Source organism: Petaurus breviceps, unplaced genomic scaffold (genome assembly GCF_028583685.1).
Source record: "Petaurus breviceps papuanus isolate PSGF00001 unplaced genomic scaffold, PetGlider_PUasm1.0 551, whole genome shotgun sequence".
Classification (NCBI taxonomy): domain Eukaryota; kingdom Metazoa; phylum Chordata; class Mammalia; order Diprotodontia; family Petauridae; genus Petaurus; species Petaurus breviceps.
Window position 1 is genome coordinate 10,979,391 of NW_027186372.1, and position 27,044 is coordinate 11,006,434.

Here is a 27,044-nt window from a genome sequence, read left to right on the forward strand (position 1 = left end):
CTCTCTCTCTCTCTCTCTCTCTCTCTCTCTCTCTCTCTCTCTCTCTCCTGGACATAGGAATTTATTTTATATATTTGTAATAGATTTTGTTTTCCTTGCCTTCTCAGTATAATGAGGGAGGGAGAAGTAGGATAGATAGAATCAGAGATGAAAATAAAATAAAATTGAATTAAATCAGAGAGGAAAATAAAATAAAATTGAATTTAAAAAGATGGTGTGGGAGAATGAGATTTGGTTTCTGAATCATAGGTTAAAATAGAGGAATGATGGTATCTTCATCAGAGATGGAGCACATCTAACAAGGATGTGGGTACATCTAATAACATCTATCAAACAATCGACACAGTTATTAAATTGATACTATAGACATGTGCCATACTAGCTGCTTGGAACACAAATTTAGTTACATAATTTCTGCTCCCAAAGAGCTTACATTCTAATAAGGGAAACATCAATGGCACATATAAAGGGAAAAGTAAAAATAAATACAAAGTAGCCTGAGAAGGAGAACAGAGACAGTCAAGGGGGAAGTTTCATGTAGAAAGTAATGCTTGACTTGTCTCTTAAAGGAAAAGAGATTCAATAAGAGAAATGGGAAATGAGGGCCTTTCAGGCATAGGGGATAGTCAATGCAAAAACACAGCGATGGGAAGTGGATGGTCAGGTGAGGAATAGAGAGAAGGCTACTTGGTTGGATTGAAGAGGTGGTACAGTGGATAAAATACTGGCCCTGGAGTCAGGAGGACCTAAGTTCAAATCCAGCCTCAGGTACTTGAACGAGAGGTAATGACTGAAGTTTCAGTCTGCTGGAGAGAATGGGAAGGAATGAGAAGATTAATGTAGAATGTAGAGTTGGCCTTAGCAGGTGGAAAAGCAACTTTATTGAAAGAGACTGAGGGTGAACAAATAGGAGAGATTAGGGGATGATCTCAAGGGATTTCAAGAGGAAGACAATGAGAGAAAGGGGAACTCACTTTGATTTAATAGACAAAGTCCTCATGGCAGAGCAGGATGGGGGGCAGGAGGAGAGAAGAAAATGAAAGCATGGCAGTCCTGAAGAAAATAAAAGGTTTGAAAAATTTTTGTGGGTTGCGAGATATGGAACCAATTAAGGAAACATTTAAAAATTGCCTTTTTATGAGGACCCCAGCTGAAGGTGGAGAACATGAATTTATAATATAACCATTCAGCAGAATTATATGACTTCCTCAGACTCCACTCAGCAGTATCTGCATAGAAGTGGAAGGCTTGGGTCATGTGAGTAATCCAGGCCTAAGGTTTGGCAAGACATGAATGGAGTTAGGACAAGGGGGCATGGACTCAAGAGAAGAAGACAGCATAAATTTGAACATAGTCAAGACTGGAGAGGGAAGAAGGTGAAGCTGGCAGTACTAAGGAGCAGAGGGCCTGGAAGTCTTGACAAGGGTGAAGAATGGGTTGAGGAGGGATGAGGCATAGGGAGCACTGGAAACATAGGAAGTTGTAGTTAAATAGAGGAATATCAGAATTTTTCATTGAGAAGTGGAAGATTTATAGGTAATGGTGAGATCTAATGTATGACCATCCCTATGAGTGGCTGAGATGAAGTGATGGAGTAAGTTATGGGATTTGAGGAGACTGAGAATTTGGGAGTTTAGGAAATTCGAGGGAGCATTAACAGATGCTGCAGCTGGGTCCCACCCAGCTGGCAGATGGCACTGGATCAGCTCTGGCCTGCTGCTGCTGCTGCCACCGCCACCATTCCACAATTAATAAAGTATATATGTCAAGTATTGTCTTGAAATGCTAATTAAAAGGGATTGAAGTCAAAAAGGGAGAAAGAACCACCTACACATATCCATAAAATTAGGTGACCATAGATAAATATATTTCTTTAAAATGTAAATATACAAGAAGGATAATGCAAAGATGTCCAGAAATTCACAGGGCCCAAAATCCATAAGAGCCAGCAGTAAGACTTTTATATGCAGATTTCTGTACACAAATGTACGAAGCACAGGTAATAAGCAAGGGCAATAAAAGATTCTAATGCAATGAGGTATGTTTGGCCTTACCATTATCACCATATTCCATACCTGGGATAATCATCATATGTACTGAGATGGGGAGTTAAGTAAATAGATCACATGCCTGGCATGGAGGCATGATATAACAGTGACAAGGGACCTGAAACTCTCTGCTAAAAAGAAGAGTAGTTAATTTCTTGACTTAATAATTTTATTCATGAAAACATAGTAGTGTCAATGAGAGGAATTACTATTCTGGACCTGATTCTCATTAGCAAAAAAGAGCTACTTTGCTTGCTCAAGCAAAAATGATGAGAGCCTTTGGTGAGGGGAGGGTTAGAAGGATAATGATGACCATGCCAAATCAGAATTTGTGACAATGAATTAAAGGAAAGCTAAGCATAACCTTATGTGAACCCTAGACTTGGGACAAGCTATTTCAAAGTGTTTAAAGAAAGGATGAGTAGAAGCCCATGAATGAAACTCATACATGGGAAGTCAGCCTAAGAGGAATGGAAAGTTCTGAAGAATGAAAATCTTTAGATATAGAAACGATTCTGATGAGGTTAAAATGAGGGAGTTGTCTAAAGAGACAGACATGGATACAAAGGGGATTCACTGATCAACTTAGATTTTTAAAAGGTTTATATAGAAGATGGAAGCAAGGTCAGGTCATAAAGCATGGGTATCAAAGTGTAAATTGGTGGCATAAGAATGAAGCTAGGAGCGCTAAAGCTCAGAATGTGCTTTCGCTTATGAGAAAGGCTAGCAAAAACAACCACAGATTGAAGAGTATCCTGGAGAGAAGATGGATCAAAGGAAAGACAGAACCACTCCTCAGGATGAATGAGATAATGATGAATGATGGAGAAGAGGCTTCTTAACCTATTTTTGCTCATGTTTTATCTGTCAAGAAACCTTTGACATACTTGGAATGTAAAAGGCAGGACAAATAACTATTCCCATAGGAGTGGAAGCTTAAGGTAAATTGGGAGATATTAAGAAAGCACCCAATGAGTTCAAATTACCAGGCCAATACTAAGTACACTCCAGAGTCCTGAAAGCTCATACAGATATGATTACTAGGCCATCATCAGTGATTTGAAAGATTGCAGGGAATTAGAAAGGTGTTATGGGAGTGAAGAAGGGTAATTTTCAAACAGAGAAGTCTCAATTTTCCAAAATGGAAGAGTCAGCTTGACTTTGATTCCTGGTAAAATTATAGGACATATTATTAAAAGGACAACTAGTGAACATGTAGAAAAGGATGATGTAACCACAAAAGGCCATGTCATATCAGCCTTTTCTGGCAGGTGGAGTACTATAGACATGATTAACCTAATATTTTTCAAGTATTTGGTAAAGTCTTATGCTACAGAGTATGGGCCAGATGATCGTAGATTCAGGAGGATTTGGAACTGCTTGAATTGCCAGGCTGAAAAAGTTACTAATGGCTCAATGCCAACTGGGTAGGATGTCCCCAGTGGATTGTCACATGTAGCTTTCCTTGGCCCTGGGTGGCTTCACATTTATTTATTTATTTACATTTGTAATGATGATTTGGCTAACAGGTATTTTTTTATTATCAAATTTGCAGATGATAAAAGTCTAGGAAGGATAGTTAACATGTAGGATAAAAGACTCTAGATCCAAAAAAGATCTTGGCAGAATAGAACATTGGGCAAATCTAATAAGATGAAATGATAAAAGGACAAATATAAAGTCGTATAGTTGGGTTCCAAAAATCGTTTTCAGAAGTTCAAGATTAGGGAGTCAGTCCAATGCTGACAGCTGTGGGTCTTAAAAAGATCTATAAGGATTTTAGTGGACTGCTACATAAGACAACAAAGTGACATAATAATCAATAAAAGATAATGTGATTTGGGAGGCATTAAGAGAGATAGCATATCTAAAAGCAATGGGATAACTATTCCATTATACTGCCTTTAATGAATGAATGAATGGAGAAAAAGAATATATTAAAGCACCTATAATGTGTCACGTGCCGATCTAATTATCAATCATACAAAGAGGAAAAATAATATCATCTCTGATCTCATGGATTTCATATTCTAATGGCAGGGGGCCACAGTAGGGACATTCATATTGGAAGTCTAAGCTACAAGTCCAACGAAAAGACTCCATGGTCAAAATGGTATAGCAGTAAGATAAATGGTGAAACATATTTTTAAGTGTCATTTCCATGAATAAAACTATATCACTTTCTGATGTTGAGCCATTTAATAGGACTTCAGTGGTAAGCACCTTTTTTTTGAGCCTATGGCAGCAGTGGGGCTGTTGAAGAGGTGTGGGGGCAAGAGAGTACAGAACCTCCTTTAAGATGGCAGTCAGTTGACTAACAACTCAGTATAAGCCATGGCATACAGTTAGTGCCTTTTTCTCTGCACAGATGATGGCTGTGGTTAATGGGCTAAAAGCAGAGCCATTGTACTGCTGTTCTCAGGGCTCTTGGGCTTACTTGCTCATCTATGGAAGTTGGTCAGCAGTTGGGATAGTGGGCCATCCCTTATGAGACCATATCTAGAGAAGTATATTCAATTCTCCATGCCACATTTCAAGAATGACATTTAAAGCTGGGATGGCATCTAGAGAATCCTTGGCAAGGATTATAAAGGACATCTACTCTAGAGAAGAGAAGACTTGGTTGGCAGTGGTTGGAGAGGACATGATCACTTTCATCAAGTATTTAAAGGGCTACCATGTGGAATAGTAATTAGACTTCCTCTGTCTCAGAAGAAAGGACAGGGAACAACTGATAAGGGCTCCAAAGAGGTGAAACTAGGCTTGATGTGAGGAAGGACTTCTTAACTATTTAAAAGGATTTAACTATTTAGGGGCAGCTGGGTGGCACGGTGAATAGAGCACTGGCCCTGGAGTCAGGAGGAACTGAGTTCAAAAGTGGCCTCATACACAACACAAAAAATTAGCAGTGTTACCTTGGTCAAGTCACTTAACCCTGATTGCCCCACCTTCCCCCCTCCAAAAAGCAAAAAAAAAGTATTTATTTAAAAGTAGAAGGAGCTTTTTGGGAGATTTTGGGTTTTCTGTACACTCAGGACATTCAAACAAAAGCTGGATGTTTATTTCTCATGGATGTTGTAGAAAGAATCCTTATTCAGCTACTGCTTAGGCTAGAAGATCTGTGATCTAAACAGACTTACTTAAACGCCTACTGCTGGTTGATGACAGAGCTGGAATTAGAACTCAAGTCTCCTGACTTCTAGCCTCCTCCACACCCACCCCATGTTTTCTACTAGACTATGTCAGGGACAGGCAGTTCCCAGACCAGCAGTAAGACCTCTAGAAGTCCGACGCTAATGTTTCATCGGTAGAATGTCCTTGGCGCAGGGGCAAGGGCTTTCTTTTCAGTATTCCAGAGGTAACAATCTAGATTTCACAGCTAAAATAGAAGCGTTGACTTTGACTCCTTCTCCTCATCTTGCCCCAAGCTTACCATTCATGCAGGCTTCTCACCCATCTCTCTATTCATCCCAGAGGCTCTGGGGTAGTGAGTTCAGCCCCCTAATATCACAGAGGCTTCATGCCAAGGTCCTTGGATGAGCACAGAACACATCATGGAAAGGTTTGCTGCCACCAAGCTGCACAGTGGATTGTAATTGTAAATCATCTTTCAGTGTCTGCCCATGACTGCCTTTACAGCACTAATGGATGTAAAATGGGAAAAATGATGCATTTTTTAAAGGTGGAATCCACTGTGACACTGCACATGTAGCACCTTCTATGTTGATATAAATTCAGCACCAGATCCATTAAAGTCACCATTTGCATGCTCTGCTCAGTTAATGACTCTTCAATCAAGTATGCTTTGCCTGAATGTGAAAACCTCCTCATTTCCCACCTCATCACTCACTAGAGCAGAACTCCAGAGGCAGACCCTGACTTTGTCTACATTTCTTGGGCAACTGGTGGAGCACCAAGTCAACAGAAATATATTTAATCTTATGGGAAAATGCTCATAAGAGAATGAGCATAGAATCATAGGTTTAGAGGCAAACATGACTTGGGGGGGTCATTGAGTCCAAGGTTCTCATTTCACAGATGGAGAAAAGAAAAGGTTAGCAACTTTCTCTGGGTCACAAAGCTAGTAAGTGCCTGAGGTGGGATTTGAACCTAGGCCTCCCTGACTCCAAGTCTGATGTTCTCCTTTATCCAATAGGCCACCTAGCTGCTTGGAGAGAAACCACTGGGTGGGGGTGGGGGGAGGGAACATGGATGTGGAGATGCTAAAGAGTTAAATCTATCCCATTCTAACACTCACCTGGAATTCAAAGTTTGTATTCTCCAGAAACTTCTGATTCATGGTTTCTGCAAACTTGTTGATGGCCCTCAGGAAGACCCTAAAAGAGGCAGAAATTCAGTCAACATTCAGCTGACTGTAGCCTAGACAGTATACACTTCTTAGGAAGACCTCATCAAGGCCATGTTTCAGCTCTGTGCTTTCTCGGTTCTCCTCCTGCCTGTCTGATGACTTCTTCTTGGTCTCCTCTCCATAGCTTTTTATTCCTGTCAAGTCCCTGACTGTGAGAATGTCTCTCAAGGCTATGTCTTGGACTCTTTTATCTTTCAGAATTCTCTGTACTCTCACTTGGCAATCTCATCAGGTCCCATGGGTTCAGTTGTCATCTCTATGATGATAATTCTCAGATCTATATATCCAGTTTTAGTATTTTTTTGAGTTTCAAGCCTGTATTTCCAAATGCCTATCAGACATTTTAAAGGGGATATCCCATAGGCATCATAACATGTCAAAAAATATTTCATCACCTTTCCCCAAAAACCTTCCCTTTATTTAAATTTCCCTATACCTCTTACTTTTTTATTTTTTATTTCTTTTTAAATTTTTATTTTAGACTTGAATACTAAAACTTAAATATATAATAAGAAAAGAAACATATTATGAATTTAAATGTTAAGACAAATATAAAATAAGAAAAGGGAAAAAAAGCATGTCATCTACACAGCAAAACATAAGAGAGGATTTAGCATATAGAGCAATAAATTTCCATTTCAAGAAAGTCTATATATTAAATAGTACCAGTTGTGCAGAAAGCTGTGCATCTTTTTTGTAGTTGTTTCCTTTTGTTTGCTGCTGTTTACTTTTTACTTTGTTCTTTCCCCCCCTTCCTCCTCCTCCTCCTCCCCCACCCTGCTAGAATTAAGCATGGATATATTCCTAAGTGCATATATAAACATATACTCTCCCTAAGACATTCTACTTGTAACCTTTGCTTTTATATCTGCGCATATCTCTTGGTTCCTATCCCTTCTGACTCCCCTGCTTTACTTCTACCCGCAAACGTGCCCTCCTCTTACTTCACATCCCTCCCTTCAATGATCCCTCCCTATCCTCCCATTTCCATAAAGCTATATTCCCCCACCTTCCCGTCTTATCCCTCCCTTATCCTCTCCTCCCTCCCCATCCCCTTAGAGTTTTCTTTCTTTCTAAATTTAGAAGACTTTTATACTTTCCCTCTTGAACCCATTCCTGAAGAAAGCAGGTTTCCAGAATTAACAGCCCCCCTTCCTCATGTGATTCCATCCCTATGATTCTTGAGGGCACAATTATATTCTGTTTCCCAGATTTCCAACCTCCATGTGCTCCTCAATTCCTCAGTCCTGCTTGCCCCTGTATTTAATCCCTTGCCAAATCTTGCCATTTCTACTCTCACAATAATCTCTCCTATGTGTCCCCTTCTCCCTACTCACACAGATCATGCTAGACTTGAGGAGTTTTGATGATATCAATAATCCCCTGGTCCTAAGAAAGCTAATTTTGTAATCCTGAGAATTATTTGTGTTTATGCTAAGAGACTGTGGAATAATGGCAATCAAGGCAGGAATAGTCAGGGATGGCAGGAGGAGTTGAATTTGAGCGCTAGTCTTACATTTCTCTCCAAAGCCTTGGTCCATCTTCCTTCCAAGAATTTCTCTAAAAATAAAGACTGGTTGGCCCATAGAATAAAAGAGCTAGGGTGGGGGTGGGGGGGGTAGGGAGTCAGTGGCTTCAGTGCCCTGCAGGGAGCTGCTGGTGGTTTCTAAGGGCTCTTCCCACCCACACTTGCAACAGGCAGCAATATTTCATCTAGCCCCTGACAGCCCTGGGAATCTCCACAGGTTTGCAATGCAGGCATAATTGCTGAGGCCTTGTTTGCTTGGTGCCACTTGGGAAAGCAGAACACAATCAATCGTGCCAGCTATAATTCACTTCACGTACGGGCCACTGTCACCAGGTTACAGCAATGTTCTCATCTTCACTGTGCTGCTGCCCACGATGGACAACTGTATAGTAAGGTCTCCTTGTTACTGACAATCTATGGATGACAATATAGCTAATTCTTGATTTTCAATGTTGGGGGGCTGGGGTGTGGGGGAGGATTATCTGCTTTGTAAGTTACTTGTACCTGGGCTGGCTTCCTCCAACTAACCAGCCCATATGTGACCCAGCCTTGCAGAATGGGAAAAAATAATTGATTCTATATTAGATTCTAGTCCCAGTTCTGGTACTTTCTATGTAAAACTACAATTTTATGGAGATTAATTTCCACATTCTTTTTTTCTGTTTAAATTTAATTGTTGGGTTTTTTTTTTAGTCTGTATCTCACTATCTTACCTAGGCTGAAAGTAGAGAGGCAATCCATTGCCTCAGCTCTACCAATGATAAAGCATGGAAGGCCCAACTCATTCTGACTCTGACCCAGGCCATCTCAGTCTTCATTTTGGCAACCTCATGTTTCTCCACTCTGGAGGGTTCACCATACTAATGCTGGTCTTAATGTAGACACTTGATTTTCCTAGCCTATTTCTGATCAGAATGCCTGAGCTCAAGAGATTTTTCAGCCTCAACATTCCTGGTACTAGGGATCATCGGCATGTCTCATCACACATAACCAGTTCATTTGGAAGACATCATCTAGTATAAAGTCTCCTCTTTTACAAAGTTTAAAAAAAATTATCTGCAGCAAAGAAAAGTAAAAAATCTCACCCAACACATAGTAAGTTAGTGCAACCCAAGCTCCCAGTTCAGAGCTCTGTCCCCATCACCATCCATTGTTCATGCTGTTTTGAAACCTGCCTTCCAAAGCCAAATGTACAGACAGATAGAAAGACAGATAAACTTCAGAAACCAAAGTAAGGTGATCTGGAAACAGACATCAGGTCTGAAGGGAGGCAAGGTTGAGCGAATGCAGAAATAAAATCCAGCAAAATCCGTCACTTGTCAACCTGTCACAGTTAAGATTTCCATGGCTCTGCTATTCTGCAGTGGGTTAATGTGCCTTTGAACATGTATTTCCCCCCCTTAAAGATCAGTTATCTGATTCTCCAGATGGGACGGCATTGAGAGCCTGTCATTTTCTGTCCAAACATATCGAGTATCTCTAATGCGATACCAAAATGAGGGGTTTTACACCCTCTGTGGCAGGAACAATGATTCCAGCAGGCACCACAACAGTCATTACTCTCGCTGTCAATCTAAACCTGTCTCTGAATCTCAGAGGCAGGCCCAGTGGACCAAGAAACTGAGCTGTTGGTGAGAGAGCAAGCTGGGAGTGGGGAGAGAAAGGTTGCTGTACGAGCCTCAAGCGCCCACACTGTCACATTCCGGGAGCCAAAATTCTCCCTCAACTTCAGGCTCATCTTTTTGGACTCTGAAAAATAGGGCTTCCCTTCTCTCCCCACCCCCACCCCCATCCCCACCCCCACCAAAGGACTACACTCCCAGTACTCGCAGATGAAATGGATGATAATAATAGATCACATTTATGTAGGGCTTAAAGGTTTGCAAATTATTTTCATAAATTATCTCATCAGATCCTCACAAAGACCCCCCATGTTACAGACATGAGAATTGAGGCTAAGGGATTTTAATTGACTTGTCAAAGGGCACACAGATGATAAGTAGCTGAGATGGAATTTGAATCCAGGTCTTTCTGCCTTCAGGCCCAGAACTGTGCCCACTAGACCACGCTGCTTTAGCCCCTGGCACCTCTTTAGCCTTCAGTGGATGTATGATTCCATCTAACTGGGTCCTATCTCTCTCAAACTCTACAGACTTTTGTTTATCTTGCAAAATTCTAGGCTAGGCTTCTGTTAAATCTACCTTAAAGAATATGGCTAATGTTCTAGAGCCTTCCTTTTAATATTTCATGGGCATCAGGACAATATATCTATCATGCTTCAGTTTTCCTATAAATCAAACATTTAAGTATCTTCTATTTGCCAGCTACTATGCTAACTATTGAGGAAACAAACACAAAAATGAATCTCCTTGCCTTCAAGGAACTTACATTCTATTGGAGGAGACAATATATACATTACATAATTATATAAGGAATAAATACACAGAATAAATTCAGGGCAATGGAGTTTCCACAACCTCTTCTGCTCCTATATGTCCTTACAGGCATATTTTATACCACTTTTTGCATACAAGCCTTTGTTGGTAATGGGCTTACACAAGTTGTCCATCTTCCCATTACCTTTTGCCATTGAGGAATATGGACAAATGGAAAGAGGCATATTGCTAATTTTATCAATAAAAATAATTTGATGATGAACAGAGTATTTTCAAAATTGGAAGGATCTTAGAGATCATTAGTCTATTCCCCCTCATTTTATAATATATATAAAAAGAAGTTGAGGCCCAGAGAGGTCAAGTGAACTTGCTCAAAGTTTCAGTTAAAGACAAATCCAATGGATAGAAAAATGTAGCAGCCTATAGCATAACAAGCTAGAAAAAAAGATAGGGAAAATGTGGACGTTGGTCAGAAGAACTCACAATAGACAACTAAGCACATTGTCTCAGACAAGCTTCAATGAATTTCTGTTTAATCAAATTGTACAATTTACACTCGAGAACCTTTTTTTTTTTTTTAAAAAAAAGCAATCGGGGTTAAGTAACTTGCTCAAGGTTACATGGCCAGTTATTATTTCTGGGTGTGGTGCTGAGTATCTGAGCCCGGATTTGATCCAGGTCATCCCGACACTGGAGCCGGTGCTCTTACTCGCTGTGCTACCTGGCCGCCCCCACTCAAGAACCTTTTGCCATAACATGTCATGTGATTTTGGTAAGTCACCTTTTCTACTTGGATCATGGTGCTTTCATCTATCAAATGGGAGAACTAGACCATATAAATATTAAGATGCCCTACTGAATTCTTTCTTTGGAGTCCACACTGCAGGAGCATCTTACAGATAAGATGACATTATGAGGCAGAAGCCATAGACAAGGTTCAAGATGGGACTGTCTCCCCTCCTAGAGCAAATTACATATATCAAGGGATTCACATATCCCAAGAGGTAAAGGAATAGTCAGGGCATGAGTGAATACTCCATTTACAGAAAATGTGTTACATGTGTGGATGAATATAAATAGACAAGTACTAATTCTCTGTGCTAAACACAGCTCCCTCTTACTTGTACAGCAGGAGGGCTTAAAACAGATGCATTTAACTATAAAGAAACAGCAACACGTACTGTATACTCCCAAGAGTACATATGATGCATTTTATTAAGATGAGAGACATACAAATGGAAGAAGATAAGATTACTCTCGAGGTGAGTAATATCATTGTGGGAAGGGTTTTCAGTCTCCTTCTTTTGCATAGTACCCTGATTGACAGGATCATAGGATTAGGTGTCAGAACTTTGGACCTCATCTAATACATCTTCATTTAAAAGATGAGGTGACTAAGCTCCAATCAGTCAGTCAAGTATTTATTTTTGTTGTTGTTTGATTGGTTTTCAGTTGTGTCTGACTCTTTGTGACTCCACTGGGGATCTTCTTGATAAAGATACTGCAGTAGTCTGCCATTTCCTTCTCCAGATAATTTTCCAGATGAGGAAACTGAGGCAAATGAGGTTAAGTGACTTGCCCAGGGTCTCACAGCTAGTAAGTGTCTGAGGCTTGATTTGAACTTAGGTCATCCGGACTCCAAGCCCAGCACTTCATCTACTGTACCACCTAGTTGCCCCAAGAGTTTATTAAGGATCTGCTATGTATTAGGTACTTTGTTAAGTGCAAAGAATACAGAGATAAGAAAGAAACTGCCTCGGCTCTCAGGGAACTTATATTTTATTGAAAGAGATGGCATGTGTATATATGCATATATGTATATATAAATATATGCTTACTTAAACAAATAGCTATTATTGTTATAAATATATAATAATTATGATATATGATAAATTAATAATAAACAAATTAAATATGTAAATATAATAAATATTTAAATATTAGCTTGGAGGGAGAAAGCATTAGCATTTGGAAGGATTAGTAAAGACCTCACATGGAAGGAAACTCCTGAGATGAGCTTTGAAGCAAACCCAGGATTCCAAGAGGCAGAGGTGAAGTGGGGAAGCATTCCAGGCATGGGGGACAGCCAGGCTGTACCAAGGTGTAGAACCAGGAGACGGAGTGTCATATATAGTGAACAGCCATTCTGTCCGTCCTGTGCAGAGCATGAAGGGAAATAATGTGCTAGAAAAATAAGGCTGGAGATTGGGGCACAGAGGTGAAAGGTATTATATGCCATATAAAAGTATTTGCATTGACCCTGGAGAAGGGAAGTGACTTGTCCAGGGTCATATAGCCAGTGAAAAGGAAGAGTTAGTGTTCAAATACAGCTCTCCTGACTTTGGCTTCTGGGCTCCTTTGTTTCCTCTTTCTCTCCCTGGGTTCTCTGAGAGAGGGGAAAGGTGGTGGTTGAACAAGTTGCCTTTGCTAGACAAAACAGAGTGATGTGCTGAGCTGGCCTGTGAAGAGTTTTCAGTCTTCACCTTGAGGAATAGAGGGAGGCCATAAGTGGCTTGCTTAGCGCACACACAGCAGCCTGGGTTACAAAAGAGGATACGGTGAATCAGCAGATCACATCTCTGAAAACAGCTAGTGTCACTGAGGTGGCTCAGTTCCAACTGCCCTCACGAAACCTCCCTTGTAAATAAGGATTCTAAACTGGGATTCACCAGGAGTCAGTCAGTCCTCCTGAAGCTGGAGCAAGGAGGGGCTTGGCTCAGCCTGGGGTGGGGGCTGCTTTGACCTTACCTTAAAACCCTACAAAGCATGTTACAGAGCTGCTGAGGCACATGTGTGACAAAGGAGCCTTCCACATGCTGACATAGCAGTCCAGCCCTTCCCGTTTGGTTCAAATTCTCCATCTTCCCAGAAGCCTTCCCTGACCCAAGCATTTGGAAACAACGTCTCCCTGCGCTGGACTCCTGGGACACGTATGTGACCACCTTGCCTCGTTTATCCTTCACGTGTGTATGTCCTCTCTCCCCACCTTGACTCCAAGTGCCTCGAGGGTAGGACTTAGTCTTGGTTTGCTTTGTATTCCTCAGGGGCCCATGGAGGCAGCATTGTGTAGTGGAAATAACACCACATGCGGAACCAGAGTCTAGAATGTTTGCCCTAGTATTTACTACTGTGCATCCTCAGAAATGGTATTGAAACTTCTCTGGGCTTTGGTTTCCTCATATGTAAAAGGAGAAGATTGGGGAAGGTGACCTTTCAAGTCGTTTCTCCCTCTAAATCCAATGCTTACCATAGTAGATGCTGAATAAATGTGTGGTGTTTTTCTTTTAGGAGTGTTTTATGAATATTTGTAAATGCACTAGCATTTTGAATGTCCTGCCAATAAACACAGAAAAGCTAGGTGATTAAGCCTCAGAGGGAAAAAGAAGTTCCCATGGAAAATTTGGTTCATTTGAAACATTTAAATAATGTGACCATTACAAAATATCATTGCTCTCAAACCTTTCAGAAGGCTGCCTGTTACTGACAAAAGGCCTGAGGAAATACAGATCAATTCATTTTTGTTCATGTATCACAATATCTACCTATGTATGGAAATAAGAAAAAAGTGTACATGCCCTCTGCTCCTTTGTAACCCTTCTACCCTCTCCTTCACCTCGTGTATCCTAGCGATCAAAGAGCCCGACGCAAGGAAAGTTACAGGAACATGGTCATTCGGAGGTGAGGAGGAGAGGGACAGGCATATGTGCTGAGCACTTTGCTAAGTGCTTTACAAGTTTTATCTCTCTTGATCCTCATAGGAACCCTGTCAGGTAGGTGCTATTATGATTCCCATTTTACATTGGAGGAAACTGAGGAAGACAGAAATTAAGTGACTTGCCTAGGATCACACGACTAGCAAGTGTCTAAGGACAAATTTGACCTCGGTCTTCCTGACTCTGGGTCTAGTATCCTATCCACAGAGCTTCCTCAGGGCCTCTAACATAAACCACCTTGTGGTTATGTTGTGTTGTGTGGTCTGCACCATTTACACATTGTGCAAATTTACACAGTGTGCTGTGAGGTCTGCACCATTTACACAAAGGAATAAAACCATGGTCACATATCAGTTGTCATTTGTTTGTTTATTTATTTCTAAGGAGAAAGGGAGAGAGGCGAGTATAAGATATAATATATCAGGTGAATCAGAAGACATGTCTTTGTCTCCCAGCAGGAAGGAACACCTTCAAATTGACATGAACTAGCAGAATGATAGAACATAAAACTAAGAGGCAAGAGACCCAGGTTTCTCCAGCTTTACTACTGACTAGTAGTACACATTCCTGGGTAAATCTCTCCTACTTAGTGGACATCAGTTTCCCCATATATAAAATAGGGAAGTTAGCCTAAGTCCCTTTTAGTCCTTTGAAAAAAAAAGTGCTATGAAAATTCAGGTGTAGGGAACTATACTATATATAGTTCTATATATGTATATAATACTGTACGTATATACATATATATTATATATATGGAAGTATAGGGAATTCCCAGAGGAGGAAGTTCCTTCCACCAAGGCAGGTGGATACCTGCTCTGCAGGTGGTCTCATAGACTTGTAGTACTACAGAGTTGACTGGAACACTGACAAGTTAAGTGCTTTGGCCAGGGTCAATGACAGTATGTGGCAAAGGCTAGACTGAACCAAGTATTCCTGACTTCAAGACCTCTCTAGCATTATGAGGTCCTACTTCTATATGAAAATATAGGGGCTCAACACAGAATTATGAACTTAGGTTGGAAGGGACCTTAAATTAGAGATCTTCTAGGCTAACCCTCTCATTTTGCAGATAAGGAGCCAGAGGTCTAGGAAGGTGAAGAAACATGCCAAAGGTCACATAGATATAGTCAATAGTTGAGCCAAGATTTAAACTCAGTGGGCGACGAGGTGGCGCAGTGAATAAAGCGCCGAATAAAGTGAATAAGGAGGAACTGAGTTCAAATATTAACTCAGACACTTAACACTTACTAGCCATGTGACCTTGGGCAAGTCACTTAACCCGCCCTGCCTTCCCCCTCAAAAAAAAAAATTTAAACTCAGATCTTCTGGTCCCAAATTCTGGCTCTTTTTACTACAGCACCTAGTAAGCTATTTTGCTAAAAGGAGACTACTGTAATAGTGGAATTGCTTTTAGAGTCAGTATAGCATAATGGACAGTGTTGACCACAGGCAGGAGAAAGACATCAGTTCAAATTTCAGATATTTCCTAGCTGTGTGAGCATGGGCAAGTCCTTTACCCTCTTTTTGTCTCAGATCCCTCATCTATAAAGTGGGGATAATAATAACACTTATCTCCAAAGGTTGTTGTAAGGATCAAATGAGATAACTATATGTAAAGTGCTTTGCAAACCTTAGGGCACTATATAAACCTAAGTTACTATTATTGTTACCATTATTTGCAATTACCACAGAATTCACAGTCCTAAGGGCCGCCCCCCACAGCTCAGGCTGTGCTCCTGAGAAAACACAAATTCTCTGACTGCTCTTAGCATAGAAACCTAAAGGCCTGGCATTTTCTTAAGAGATACAAATTTTTCCACTTGGGAGAAGATTCCAAGTGGTTAGATTTCTTTGAAAATTAAGTGCAATGAGAGTTGGAGAGTATATGTGAAGGAATCACAAAATATAGACCAATATGTGGTCTCTGGAAGTGGTCTGGAAGACTTGGGTAGGCCTCATCTCCAAATCATTTTTGCCTTGGTTGTCCTCACAAAATCCTTTTGTGGATGAGCCTGAAGGGTAAACTGGTCAGTTGGCGATGGCTCTTGTAGATGAAGCCCAAATATTCTCCCTTTTGTCCCTCAAAACTTGAGGCTCAAGGAATATATTGGCCTCTTGTAGCTCTCTCTGTCTCTGTCCCTTTTTCTCCTTTCTCTCTCTCTCTCTCTCTCTCTCTGTCTCTCTGTCTCTGTCTCTCTCTCTCCCCCTTCCTCCTTCCCTCCCTCAGAAATACCAGTATATATTGGTTGAACCTCACAGGGGCCTCCAGTAATCTGGTAAAGCTCTGAGATCCTGAGGCAAACAGGAGACAGATGCAGCTGACTGCCTTGTAATCTGAGATCAGAATCATCGGATCATGGAGAATCATCGGACCAGGAAACGACTCAGAGACAATCTAGGCCAATGGTCAGACACTCTGACTTTATAGATAATAATAATAACAGCAACTAATCTTTACATAGCACTGAGATTTGCAAAGCATTTGACAGATATTATCTTTTTTTGATTCTCACAACAACCCTGGGAAACGGGAACTATTATTATCCCCATTTAAGATGAAGAAAAGGCAAGGTGAAGTAACCTACACAGGTAGTAAGTAAACAGTAACTCATGGGTGATTTACCTTTGACACCAAGGCTGGTGAGGGAGCCTCCTTTAAGATGGGAGATGATGAATAAATATGTGGGGGTTTTCTTTAAGGAATATTTTATGAATATTTATAAATGCACGAACATTTATAGACAGAGAACTAAGGAACCTTTCTCCCCCACCCCAAGCCTCCCTCTCCCCTGCCCAGCTCAAGCTGTGCTCCTGAGAAAACACAATTTCTCTGACTTCTCTTAATGTAGAAGCCTAGATGCCTGGCATTTTCTTAAAAAATACAAATGTTTCCTCTTGGGAACTCCTGATCTGATCCTCCCTTTTAAGAGGTGTGTCACCACCAAGGTTTAACTAATCCCCTGGCCCTGGTGTGGTGGGAGGACTGGCTATTCACACATCCTTCATAGGAATGCACCAAGTGACGATTCTGACATTTTATCAGCAAGTTGATTTATTTTTATCTACTCCATACACAAGGGAGAGCAGCACAGATCTCTAATTCTTTCTCCCCCCTGCCCCTGCTCATTGCCAACCCTCTGAGAGGCACGGTGGGAACTCCTCTACGGGGTCAAGGTGCCAGTTTCTCTATAGCCACAGGACTGAACATGCAAGTGCTCAGGCAAGGGCTAAGCTTCCTTTCTAGGGACACAGACTGGAGGAAGAACTGAAGCCAGCTACTGCAATGCTTAGGTTAACTAATTCCCAACCTTTCTCTCCTTATCCCTGGCCTAATACACAGCAGTCTCTGGCACCTCCTCCTTAACCCTCTCCCCCAGGTCCCTACATACTGGATGCTAAGGATGCACGGTAGAGTAGCAATGTTGAGGCCACAACACTGGGCTGTGGAGGTGAGTCAGCAGGAGGGACAATGGAGCTTCCCTGATGCTGCACCTTGATTAAATTATTGCCTGATATCAATTTCCACCAGCTTCAATGAGATGCTTTGAGCTCCATGAGGAAGGTGGTGGCAAGGCTGATGACTCCTGCTCATGCTACTACTGGTACTCACCTGTTCTGGACCATGCTCATGGCCATCCAGTCCGGGGGATACACATTCTTCCCAATGAGATCCTTGAACATGATGAATGTTTCCATCAAGAAGTCCTGGAATGATGAAACGGATCAGAGCTGTAACCTGGGATCCCTAGAGAAAATCTCTCAGCAGGAAATATCCAATTGTTTCTTCTCTCTCCCTCTCTCTCTGTCTGTCTGTCTGTCTCTCTCTGTCTCTCTGTCTGTCTGTCTGTCTGTCTGTCTCTCTCTCTCCCTCTCTTTCTGTCTGTCTCTGTCTCTCTCTGTCTGTCTCTGTCTCTCTCTGTCTCTGTTGCTGTCTCTGTCTCTCTCTGTCACTGTCTCTGTCTCTCTGTCTCTTTCTGTCTCTCTCTTTGTCTCTCTGTCTCTGTCTCTGTCTCTCTGTCTCCTCTTTTTCTTTAAAGGGGTATCATACAATCATAGCCGTGAAATTAGAAAGTACCTTATCAGCCATCTTATCCAACCACCTGACTTTAAAGATGAGGAAACTGAGGCCTTGGGAGGTCCAGGGTCACACTGGTGAGAAACAATAGAGATAGCATTTGAACCCAGGGACTCCTGCCTTAAAGATGATATTCTCTCCCCTATACTAGGAAAGATAAGTCTAACTTGCAAACCTCTCAGAAAGTCAGTGCCATAGAATGAGCAGCAGACTTCAAATGCCAACTTAAAAGTTCATTACCCGGAGCCTGTCACACAAAGATAAGTAGTACACAAAAATGGAAAGAAAAACACCCTCACAATAAGCCATTGCTAATTCCTGTCTTGAGGAGGAAGGAAATAAAAGCTCTCTTTGATGTAGCAATTTTTAAATTATCATCCCAAATATGAACTTGAAAAGGAAATAACCTACATCACATGAAAGCATCTCAGTTCATCGCTCCCATAAACTATTATTAAAATGAACGCATAATTAAAAGTGCTGTAACTACAGCTAATTCACAAGTCTCTCCCTCACTTGCAGGCATCTCTCTTTCTTTCTCTTTCTCTCTCTCCTTTTCTCTCCCTTTCCCCCTCTCACTCAGAGATTAAAAAAAAAATAAGAATCACTGAGGAGTTTGGGGATTTAGAGTTATAAGGGAGAAAGGGAATTAGCTGTTATTAAGCACCTACAACATGTCAAGCACTGTGTTAAATGCTTTATGGATATTATCTCATTTGATCTTCACAACAACCCTGTGAGGTAGATGCTATTGTTATCTCCATTTTACACATAAGGAAACTAGAGGTTTGGTGACTTGCCCAGAGTCACACAGTTAGTATGTATCTGGGGTCACATTAGAACTCAGGTCTACCTGATTCTATATTCAGTATACTATCCACTACACCACCTATCTACATTTACACCATGTAATAACACTTAGATCACATTCATATAGAACTTCAAAGTTACTTTTCAGGGACATCGTCTGATCTGCTCCCCACAATGATCCTTTAAGGTAGATAAATCAAGTATTATTATCCTTGTTTTACAGATGAAGTCACTTCCCCCTCCATTTCCTCATCTGTAAAATGAGCTGGAGAAGGAAATGGCAAACCACTGCAGTATCTCTGTCAAGAAAACCCCAAATGGGGTCGCAGAGGGTTGGACATGATTAAAAATGACTGAACAACAAAAATAAATTTTACAGATGAGGAAACTGAAGTTCTTTCTTTTTCTAGGTCCCAAGACACACAAATGGATTAGGAGAACATGAGGTCTCTGAGCTCCCTCATTTGAAATAACAATATCCAAGGACCTTTGGCAAAACACATATTAACCTTCAGAATCTGATTTAATTGCTTGCCCATCTATGTCAGCTTGGGATACCTCCCCACATCCTTGAAGACAAGTCACTTTACCTAGCTAGACCTCTGTTTAATCATCCATAAAATGAGGGAGTGGACCAGGTGAACTCTAAGGTACCTTTCACCACAACCATCCCAGCCAAGTGATGTAGAATGCAGACAAAGTCTTCTTAATTAAATCCTTTCCTCTAGGGTTTGGGAATTTTATTAGGCTATAAGAATTCCCAGATGACAGGGTCCATGTCTTATTCAACTTTGCATATCCTGAAGTGAATTGCCCAGAGTAATTACTCATTTGAGGGAAGGGTGTGGAGGAAGAAAGGCAGTCCAGACTTTTGATTTTATCCAGGTAGGTAACCCATGTCATGGAAACCTCTTCTGCCTAATAAAAATGAGCGAGTCAGCTACAATTTACAGTCTTAGAAAGTTACCTGGGGGTAAGTGGCAAAGTGAATAGAACAATGGCCCCAGAGTCAGGAGAACCCAAGTTCAAATCCAGCCTCAAACATTTGACACACTTACTAGCTGTGTGACTTTGGGTAAGACACTTAACCCCAAATTGCCTTGCCTCCCCCCCCAAAAAAAGGAGTTACCTGGACCACTGAGATGTTAAATGAGTCATTAATCACACAAATAGTATTGTCGAGGGCAGAACTGGAACTCAGATCTTTTTTATTCCAAAGCCAGTCCTTTATCCATTGTATCATGGGGTCTCTCAGTCCATGGAATGAAATTCTAACTCACCCTTGTTGGGAGGATAACCTTAGCTCCATAGTCATCTGAACGGGAAGGTAGGTGGCCCAGTGGATAGAATGCTGGGCCTGGCCTCACACACTTAGTACCTGTGTGTACTAAGACCTTAGTACCTGGGCAAATCACTTAACTCTGTTTGCCTCAATTCCTCTGACAAATGAGCTGGAGAAGGAAATGGCAAGCCACTCCAGTATCTTTGCTGAGAAAACCCCAAATGGGGTGACCAAGAGTCAGTTACCACTGAAACATGACTTAGCAAGAACAACCTAGCCATCTGAAGAGTTACTGGTTGAAGCTTCTTGAGAGCAGGGGCTATTGTACTTCTGATTTTTTTTCCCTAGCATTTAGCAAAACGTCTGACGCATAGCAAGTGCTTAGTAAAGCCTTATTGATTTATTGATAGTCACTACAATATCACGGATGTGTGCAGTGGTAGAGAAGTCTATGGGAAAGGTAGCCATGCTGTATGACTAAGCACCATCCCAGGAAGTGGCAATACTTCAGCTCCAGAAATGGAATGACTGGTGAGGGAAGAGAATGTGTTCATATGTCATATTGCAGGCCCTGTGGATTTCTGCGGCCAAAGAATTCATCACCTAAAGGTTGACCTTCCAGGCATGAGTCTATACTTAGTGAGCCTGGTTTTAACACAGCAAACAATGTCTGGTTCTGAGACTGTACTTGAACCCTTTCCAGCTTAGGAGAATCTGCCAGAACTTTGGGGGAAGAAAAATACCTATATTGGCATACACATGCAAATACACATATGCTGCATGTGTACACAGATGCTTTCTGCTTCCATCCAAACACACACTTTTACTCTAATCCTAACCAAGAAAGGTCCTATGGGGAAAGACTGTGTTCTGATCTTATGAGATAATATTTATAAAGTGTTCTACACAGCGCTTGACACATAATACTTGCTTGATAAATTCTTGTTTCACTGGCCCTAAACATAGTAACAGTATGGTACTTGTAACCATTCACACTTACCACTTATTGTCGTATGGTAGTGTTTCCTCATAGGCTTTCTCATTTGAGTCAAGAGAGGGTAGCTAAGTGGATGGAGCACTGGGTCACTGGGTTAGGAGTCAGGAAGACCTGAGTTAGAATCTTTAGACATTTACTGAGTGTGTGACCGTGGACAAGTCATTTAACCTCTGCTTGCTTCAGTTTCCTCAACTGTAAAGTGAGGACAATAATAGTACCTACCTCGCAGAATTGTTATGAGGATCCCATGAGATATTTGTTTTTTAAAAAGTGCTTAGTGCAATGCCTCAAATACGGTGTTGCTATGTGCTTATTTCCTCCCCTTCTCCTTCCTTCACAATACTTGGCGTGAGCCCTATCATCCCCAAAATTCAGATGAGAAAATTGAGGCCTGAAGAGATATTAAACAACTGGATTAATATGTGGCAGAACTGGTACTTGCACTTAGACTTATGAATTCGGAGAAATGTAACCCTTCGCATGGGGCATATTCCATGTTAGTCTCTGCAGATAGATGCAATGAGGGCCCATACCACCAGGGGGAGCTCCTTCAGCGAAACAAGATGACTCCTGTTTCAAACGTCACCATCATCTCACAGCTGTGGCCGTCCTCTAAATTAGTCCAAGTCACAACCTAACCACACCTTCTCAGCCTGGATGATTCTTGGCCATCCGCTCCCACAAAATAAATGACACAAATGGTTTAGACTTTGCTGAAGGGTTTTTGTTTGTTTGTTTTGTTTTTAATGAATACCAGGGCAGCTCCTGGGCTATGACTTCTTATACTTTGCTCTCACTACATGAACAGCCACTTCTTTCTTTGACCACATTCCAACTCTTAACCTTTAACCTGAAACAAATTAAATGACATCTGCCATAGAATTATTAAACAGTAGCCCATAACTGTGAACCATCTTTACTAAGTGCCTACTATGGGTCAGGTATTATAATAAGTACTGGAGATACAAAGACTAAAATGAAAATGAATGGTGGGGGGGGGGAGAGATTTTCCCCATAATCTGATGTCACCATTCCTTTCTCCCCTTTTCTTTCAGCCAAACTCACCACAAGTTCAGAACTTGTCTGGAAAGTCTCAATGTAGAAAGAATAGTGCTGGTCTCCCATCTGGTTTAAGATGGCTGTCATGCATGCCACAAAATGACTCTGTGAAAAGTGAAAAAAGAAAAACAAAAACAAAATCCATGAAACAATTAGAAAATAGGGCCATATTGTCAAACTTTAGCATTTCAGACCTGGAGAGGTCCTTGGAACCCACTTAATCCCTTTGTTTTTGATCAAGATCACAGCTGGATCATTTCAGATGGGGCAGAGTGAAAGACACACTGGATTAGGCATTGGGAGAACCTGGTCCTAATTACATGTCTATCATTAATTCCTTACATGCCTATAGAGACTTCCCATCTCTCTTCTTCAGTTGGCTTATCTATAAAATGAATGATTCAGACCAATTGATCTCTAAGTTAGTTCTACAAGTTCTCTGTCAAGGGTGGAAGTCTTTCATCTTTCAAAAACTTCCCCGAGGATGGAAATTCCTTCAATAATATTTCACCATCTCCACTCTTCTCTAACAGGAAATGCTTCTTTGCAGCTTACTTCCCTTCCCCTGGCTGTTTGTGGCATAGCACAAAGTTATTTAAATAGGGAGTTCAAACAATTGGGATCTAATTCTAATTCCGCCGCCGCCATGATCAGTCCTCTGACCTAAGGCAAGGCATTTCATTTCTTTTTGCCCCAGGTGCCTTGCTTCCAAAATGGGGATAATATTAATTCATTCTCTTCCTCCCTCACAAGATTAGTTTGAAGCTGAAATAACATGATGGATTAAAATGTAAGTTCTCTGAGGTCAGGCACTATTTTACTTCTGTAATTGCATCTCCAGCACTCGGTACAGAGGATGCACTTAATAAATGCCAAAAAAATAATTTTTTATTCGTTCCTTTATTCACAGATATCTTGTAGATATGAACTACAATGGAAATATAAGTGATTGTTATTCTTTTTAGTCTATCCTTAATGTAAGTGATTTACAGCTGGCTACCTGTCATTCTCTAAGTAATAGTCAATTAGCATTTATTGAGAACCTACTGTGTACCCAGTCCTATGCTTTATCGTCTGTGGGTGATACCCTCTAAAGTATATCATGATCCCTGATCTCAAAGAGTTTACAATCTTGTTGAGAAGACTAAAGCCCACGAAATAACAAATTGGCACAAGTCAGTATGTGATTAAATATCAAATTGTATGAGAGAGATTGTAAGGGCTATAGAAGCCAAGAGAAAGGTAAGCTCAACGAGACTAGAATAATCAAGAATGGATACTTTAACTAGTGCAGAATTAAAAATTGGCAGGAATTAGAAATTGGAAATGAGCAGGATTGGCCATTGAAGGGATGCTTATCAGTTGGGGAATGGCTGAATAAATTGTGGTATATGATGGCAATGGAATACTACTGTGCTATAAGAGATGATGAACCAACTGGTTTTAGGAGAAAAAAAAACGTTAAAAGTCTTCCATGAAATAATGCAGAGTAAAATGAACAGAACCAAGAGAATGTTGTATACAGTAACTAATATTGTTTGAAGTGTAACTGTGAATGACTAAGCTATTCTGAGTAATATGATCATTCATATCAATTACAAAGGATTTATTAGGATAAATGCTCTTCACCTACAAAGAAAGAACTGATAAGTGAAAGAAGGTAGATAGATGAGTAGTACATATGTAAACATATACATACATGTATGTAATATATACACATGCATGCATATATATTGACTATATATATGTTATATATATTGACTTCTAATGTGGGTTTGGGAAGGAGAGAGGGAGGGAGAAAACTTGGAATTCAAAATGCAAAAAAAAACAAGAAATAGGTTTTTATTTTAAATGGGCAAGATTTGAAAAGATAGTATAGGTTCCTCATTTATAAGAGGAGGGATGGGATCATAAGATTAGCTGGTCCTAAGGAGCCTTCCAGCCCTAAATCCTATGAGTCAGTAGGGGAAACACTATCCCTGATTATCCTAGCCCAATGGAGACCTGTGAAAGGAGTGGGCTTGTTCAGAGATACAAATAAGGATCCCTAATAAAGGTTGTATAGTCAAATGTAGAGCCAGAATAGATCTCCAGAATGCTGGCTACTTTCGGTAGAAAAGAAGTCCCTGTAGGGCAGGGCTAGCTTTTCTATTTGTCCTTTTATTCTGAGGTCCTAACAGAGTACCTGGTGTATAAGGGCACAGGCACGGTGCTAGGCAGGGGGGATCCAAACACAAATGTGAGATAGTCCTTGCCTTCAAGAGTATATACTACAAGGTGCTTAACAAGTGTTTGCTGAATTGAAATGAATTAATTAAAGTATAAGAAGGCATACATGCTACCACAGGATAGTCTTCATTAAAAAAAAAACAATTAAAACCGATTGGACAAAAATGCATCCTTGTAGATTATATGACGTATGTTTCACTTGCAGAACTCTCTGGGGTCTCCTTTCCCCTGCTTCATAGACAATTATGGAGCGAGTGCTCCCTTAGCTTTACTCTCCCAATGACAGCTCTGGAGAAGTCCCTACGAAGGTGATCTTCAGATTCATCTCGTCTTAAGCAAGGAACAAAACTTATATCCTCTCAAGACCCAGCTGGTCCATCCCAGATGTTCAATGAAAGTTCAAAACCATTCATGGATTCTAGAGGTGATGTTACCAGCAACTCAAATCAACAGCAATACTTTAAACCCAAAGGAGGTCCCCAGTTCTCCCAAAGAAAGAGATAAACTCTTTCATGGAGACTTGGGAGATTCCTTAGATAATACGCTCTTCTCTTACTTGGTCCCCAGTAAATATTTGGGGAAGCAGATGTCCCCACAAATCCTGACAAAAGGATAATTCTACTACTATTACCAACTCAACAAAATATGGAAATAACACTAGTCTGAGACTCAGGAGACCAGGTTCTAGTCCTGACTTTGCCATCAACTCTCTGTGAGACTCCGGACAAGTCACTTAACCTCTCTGAGCATCGGTTTCCTTATCTATAAAATGAGGGAGTTGGACTAACTTGGTTTTTAAAATCCTTTCCAATTCTTAACAGTTTCGTGCTTCTATGATAGGCATGTTTCTCTGAGGAATCTTTGCTGAAGTCTGCAATCACATTATTTAGTCTACTACTTAAGGCAAAAATGTAAATATTCCTATTTCTCTCTTCTCTTCAATCTCTTTCTCCTGACTCTCCATTTCCCTTCTGTCTTTCTTCCTCCCCTCCTCCTTCCCTCCCTCCCCCACTGCACCCCTCCCCTGCCTTGTCTCTCAAAGAGTTCAGTGTGTGACCACTAGAGGTCTTTTTCTTTCACATGGTAGCTGCTGTGCATGGTACGGCTTTTCATTTATTCCTACGTGAGCAGACCCACTACACTTCTTGCATATAAACAGTGAAAATTACAATATAAAGGACTTAATATACCTTCTCTTGGAGTAATTGTACCACTAGTCAAAGCCTTGCCTGCCTAGCAAGGCTGAAGTATATTTTCTGCAGGTAATTTCAGCACATCAAGGTAAGAAATCTGTGTTTTATTGTTATTAATGGTCTTCTAAGAGGAAACGTTAATATCTCTGTGACAATACTTTTCTTCTAAAGATTTTGTTGAAATGAGTCTGGGGGATATGGATTTATGTCTTTGTGTAGATGTGTGTGTGTGTGTGTCTATTTTTGATAAAAATTCACCACTGCTAGAAATGCAGGTTGTCCTAGTAGGCAGTATGAGGGGGCTGCCTGAGATTTCAAATGGCTTGATTTGAATTTAAAGGAGAAAAAAAAACACTCACTAAAGCAATCATTTTTAGACCAAATTGTCAGGTATTAGCCAGAAAAAGCTAGGTTGTACCAAGCTTTGCTTTTAGAAACTTCAGTGCTACCAAGTGGGGGTGGGGGGGGTTCCTTTATCTATTTACAGAAAGTAACCATTTAATGAACCGTTATCTCTTTACAAGTCGCTGGTCAACGTGGCATTGCTCACAGAGCAATCAAAATTACTTTTATCGGTTTGTTAATTCTTCTATTCTAACCAAGCTTGGGGGAAAGATTAAGCTGACATTCTGCACAATTCTATTCCTCATGTGATGGAAGTTTGGGCAACTGGATAGAAACTGAGCAAATATTCTGATGTTTTGGCACTAATGAAAAATGACAGCGTCCTGCTTCTGACTAGAATCATCTGTTTTTTCCAGACTAGCCAGTTTCTAGTATCAAAGCTGTCAGAAATCACATCTGTGTAACTGATCAATATATAAGACAGAACAAGACACTATAGCAGCAGGTCTGTTTTGGCAAAATACCTCTTTTTCCTGTTATTAAAAAAGAAAAATCCCCTTTGCTACATTAGAGAGGAATGATGTACCAACATTGTACTTGTATGACCTTTAGTAATTTCTTAATAGCAGTTGCCAAAAATGACATTCATCACTCCCTCTTTTTTTCCTTTGATAAGTTTTTTTCTTTGATACCTTATTTACACAGGTACCATTTTCCCTCTTTCTTTCTTTCTCTTTCTTTTTTCTCCTTCCTTCCTCCCTTTTTTTCTTTTCTTTTTTTCAGATGTGGTAATAGGAGAGAAGGACAATATCAAGATATCATTTGTTCCCAGGTCCTCTGACACTCCCCAAACTCATGGTGGCTTACCACTTCCTACCTATCTTGACATTGCTCAAACTTTATAGCACTAGACCCCTACCTCTCAGTTCTGTCAACATCCTAGGTAATAACTTAAGATGAGCACATCTGGAAAATATGCAGGGGCACCTCCTCTGTCCAA

The 27,044-nt window shown here is 40.7% G+C and overlaps 1 protein-coding gene across 1 annotated transcript in view; it reads right to left on the bottom strand.

The window, feature by feature from the left end:
* Window positions 1–27,044, bottom strand: part of DOCK2 (dedicator of cytokinesis 2) — a 500,381-nt gene that overhangs the window by 83,440 nt on the left and 389,897 nt on the right. The window contains exons 28-30 of the mRNA XM_069102392.1: window positions 22,284–22,382; window positions 17,665–17,759; window positions 6,307–6,385 (exon numbers count right to left, since the gene is read on the bottom strand). Coding sequence (XP_068958493.1) covers window positions 6,307–6,385; window positions 17,665–17,759; window positions 22,284–22,382 — 273 coding nt within the window. The remainder of the gene's footprint in view (window positions 1–6,306; window positions 6,386–17,664; window positions 17,760–22,283; window positions 22,383–27,044) is intronic.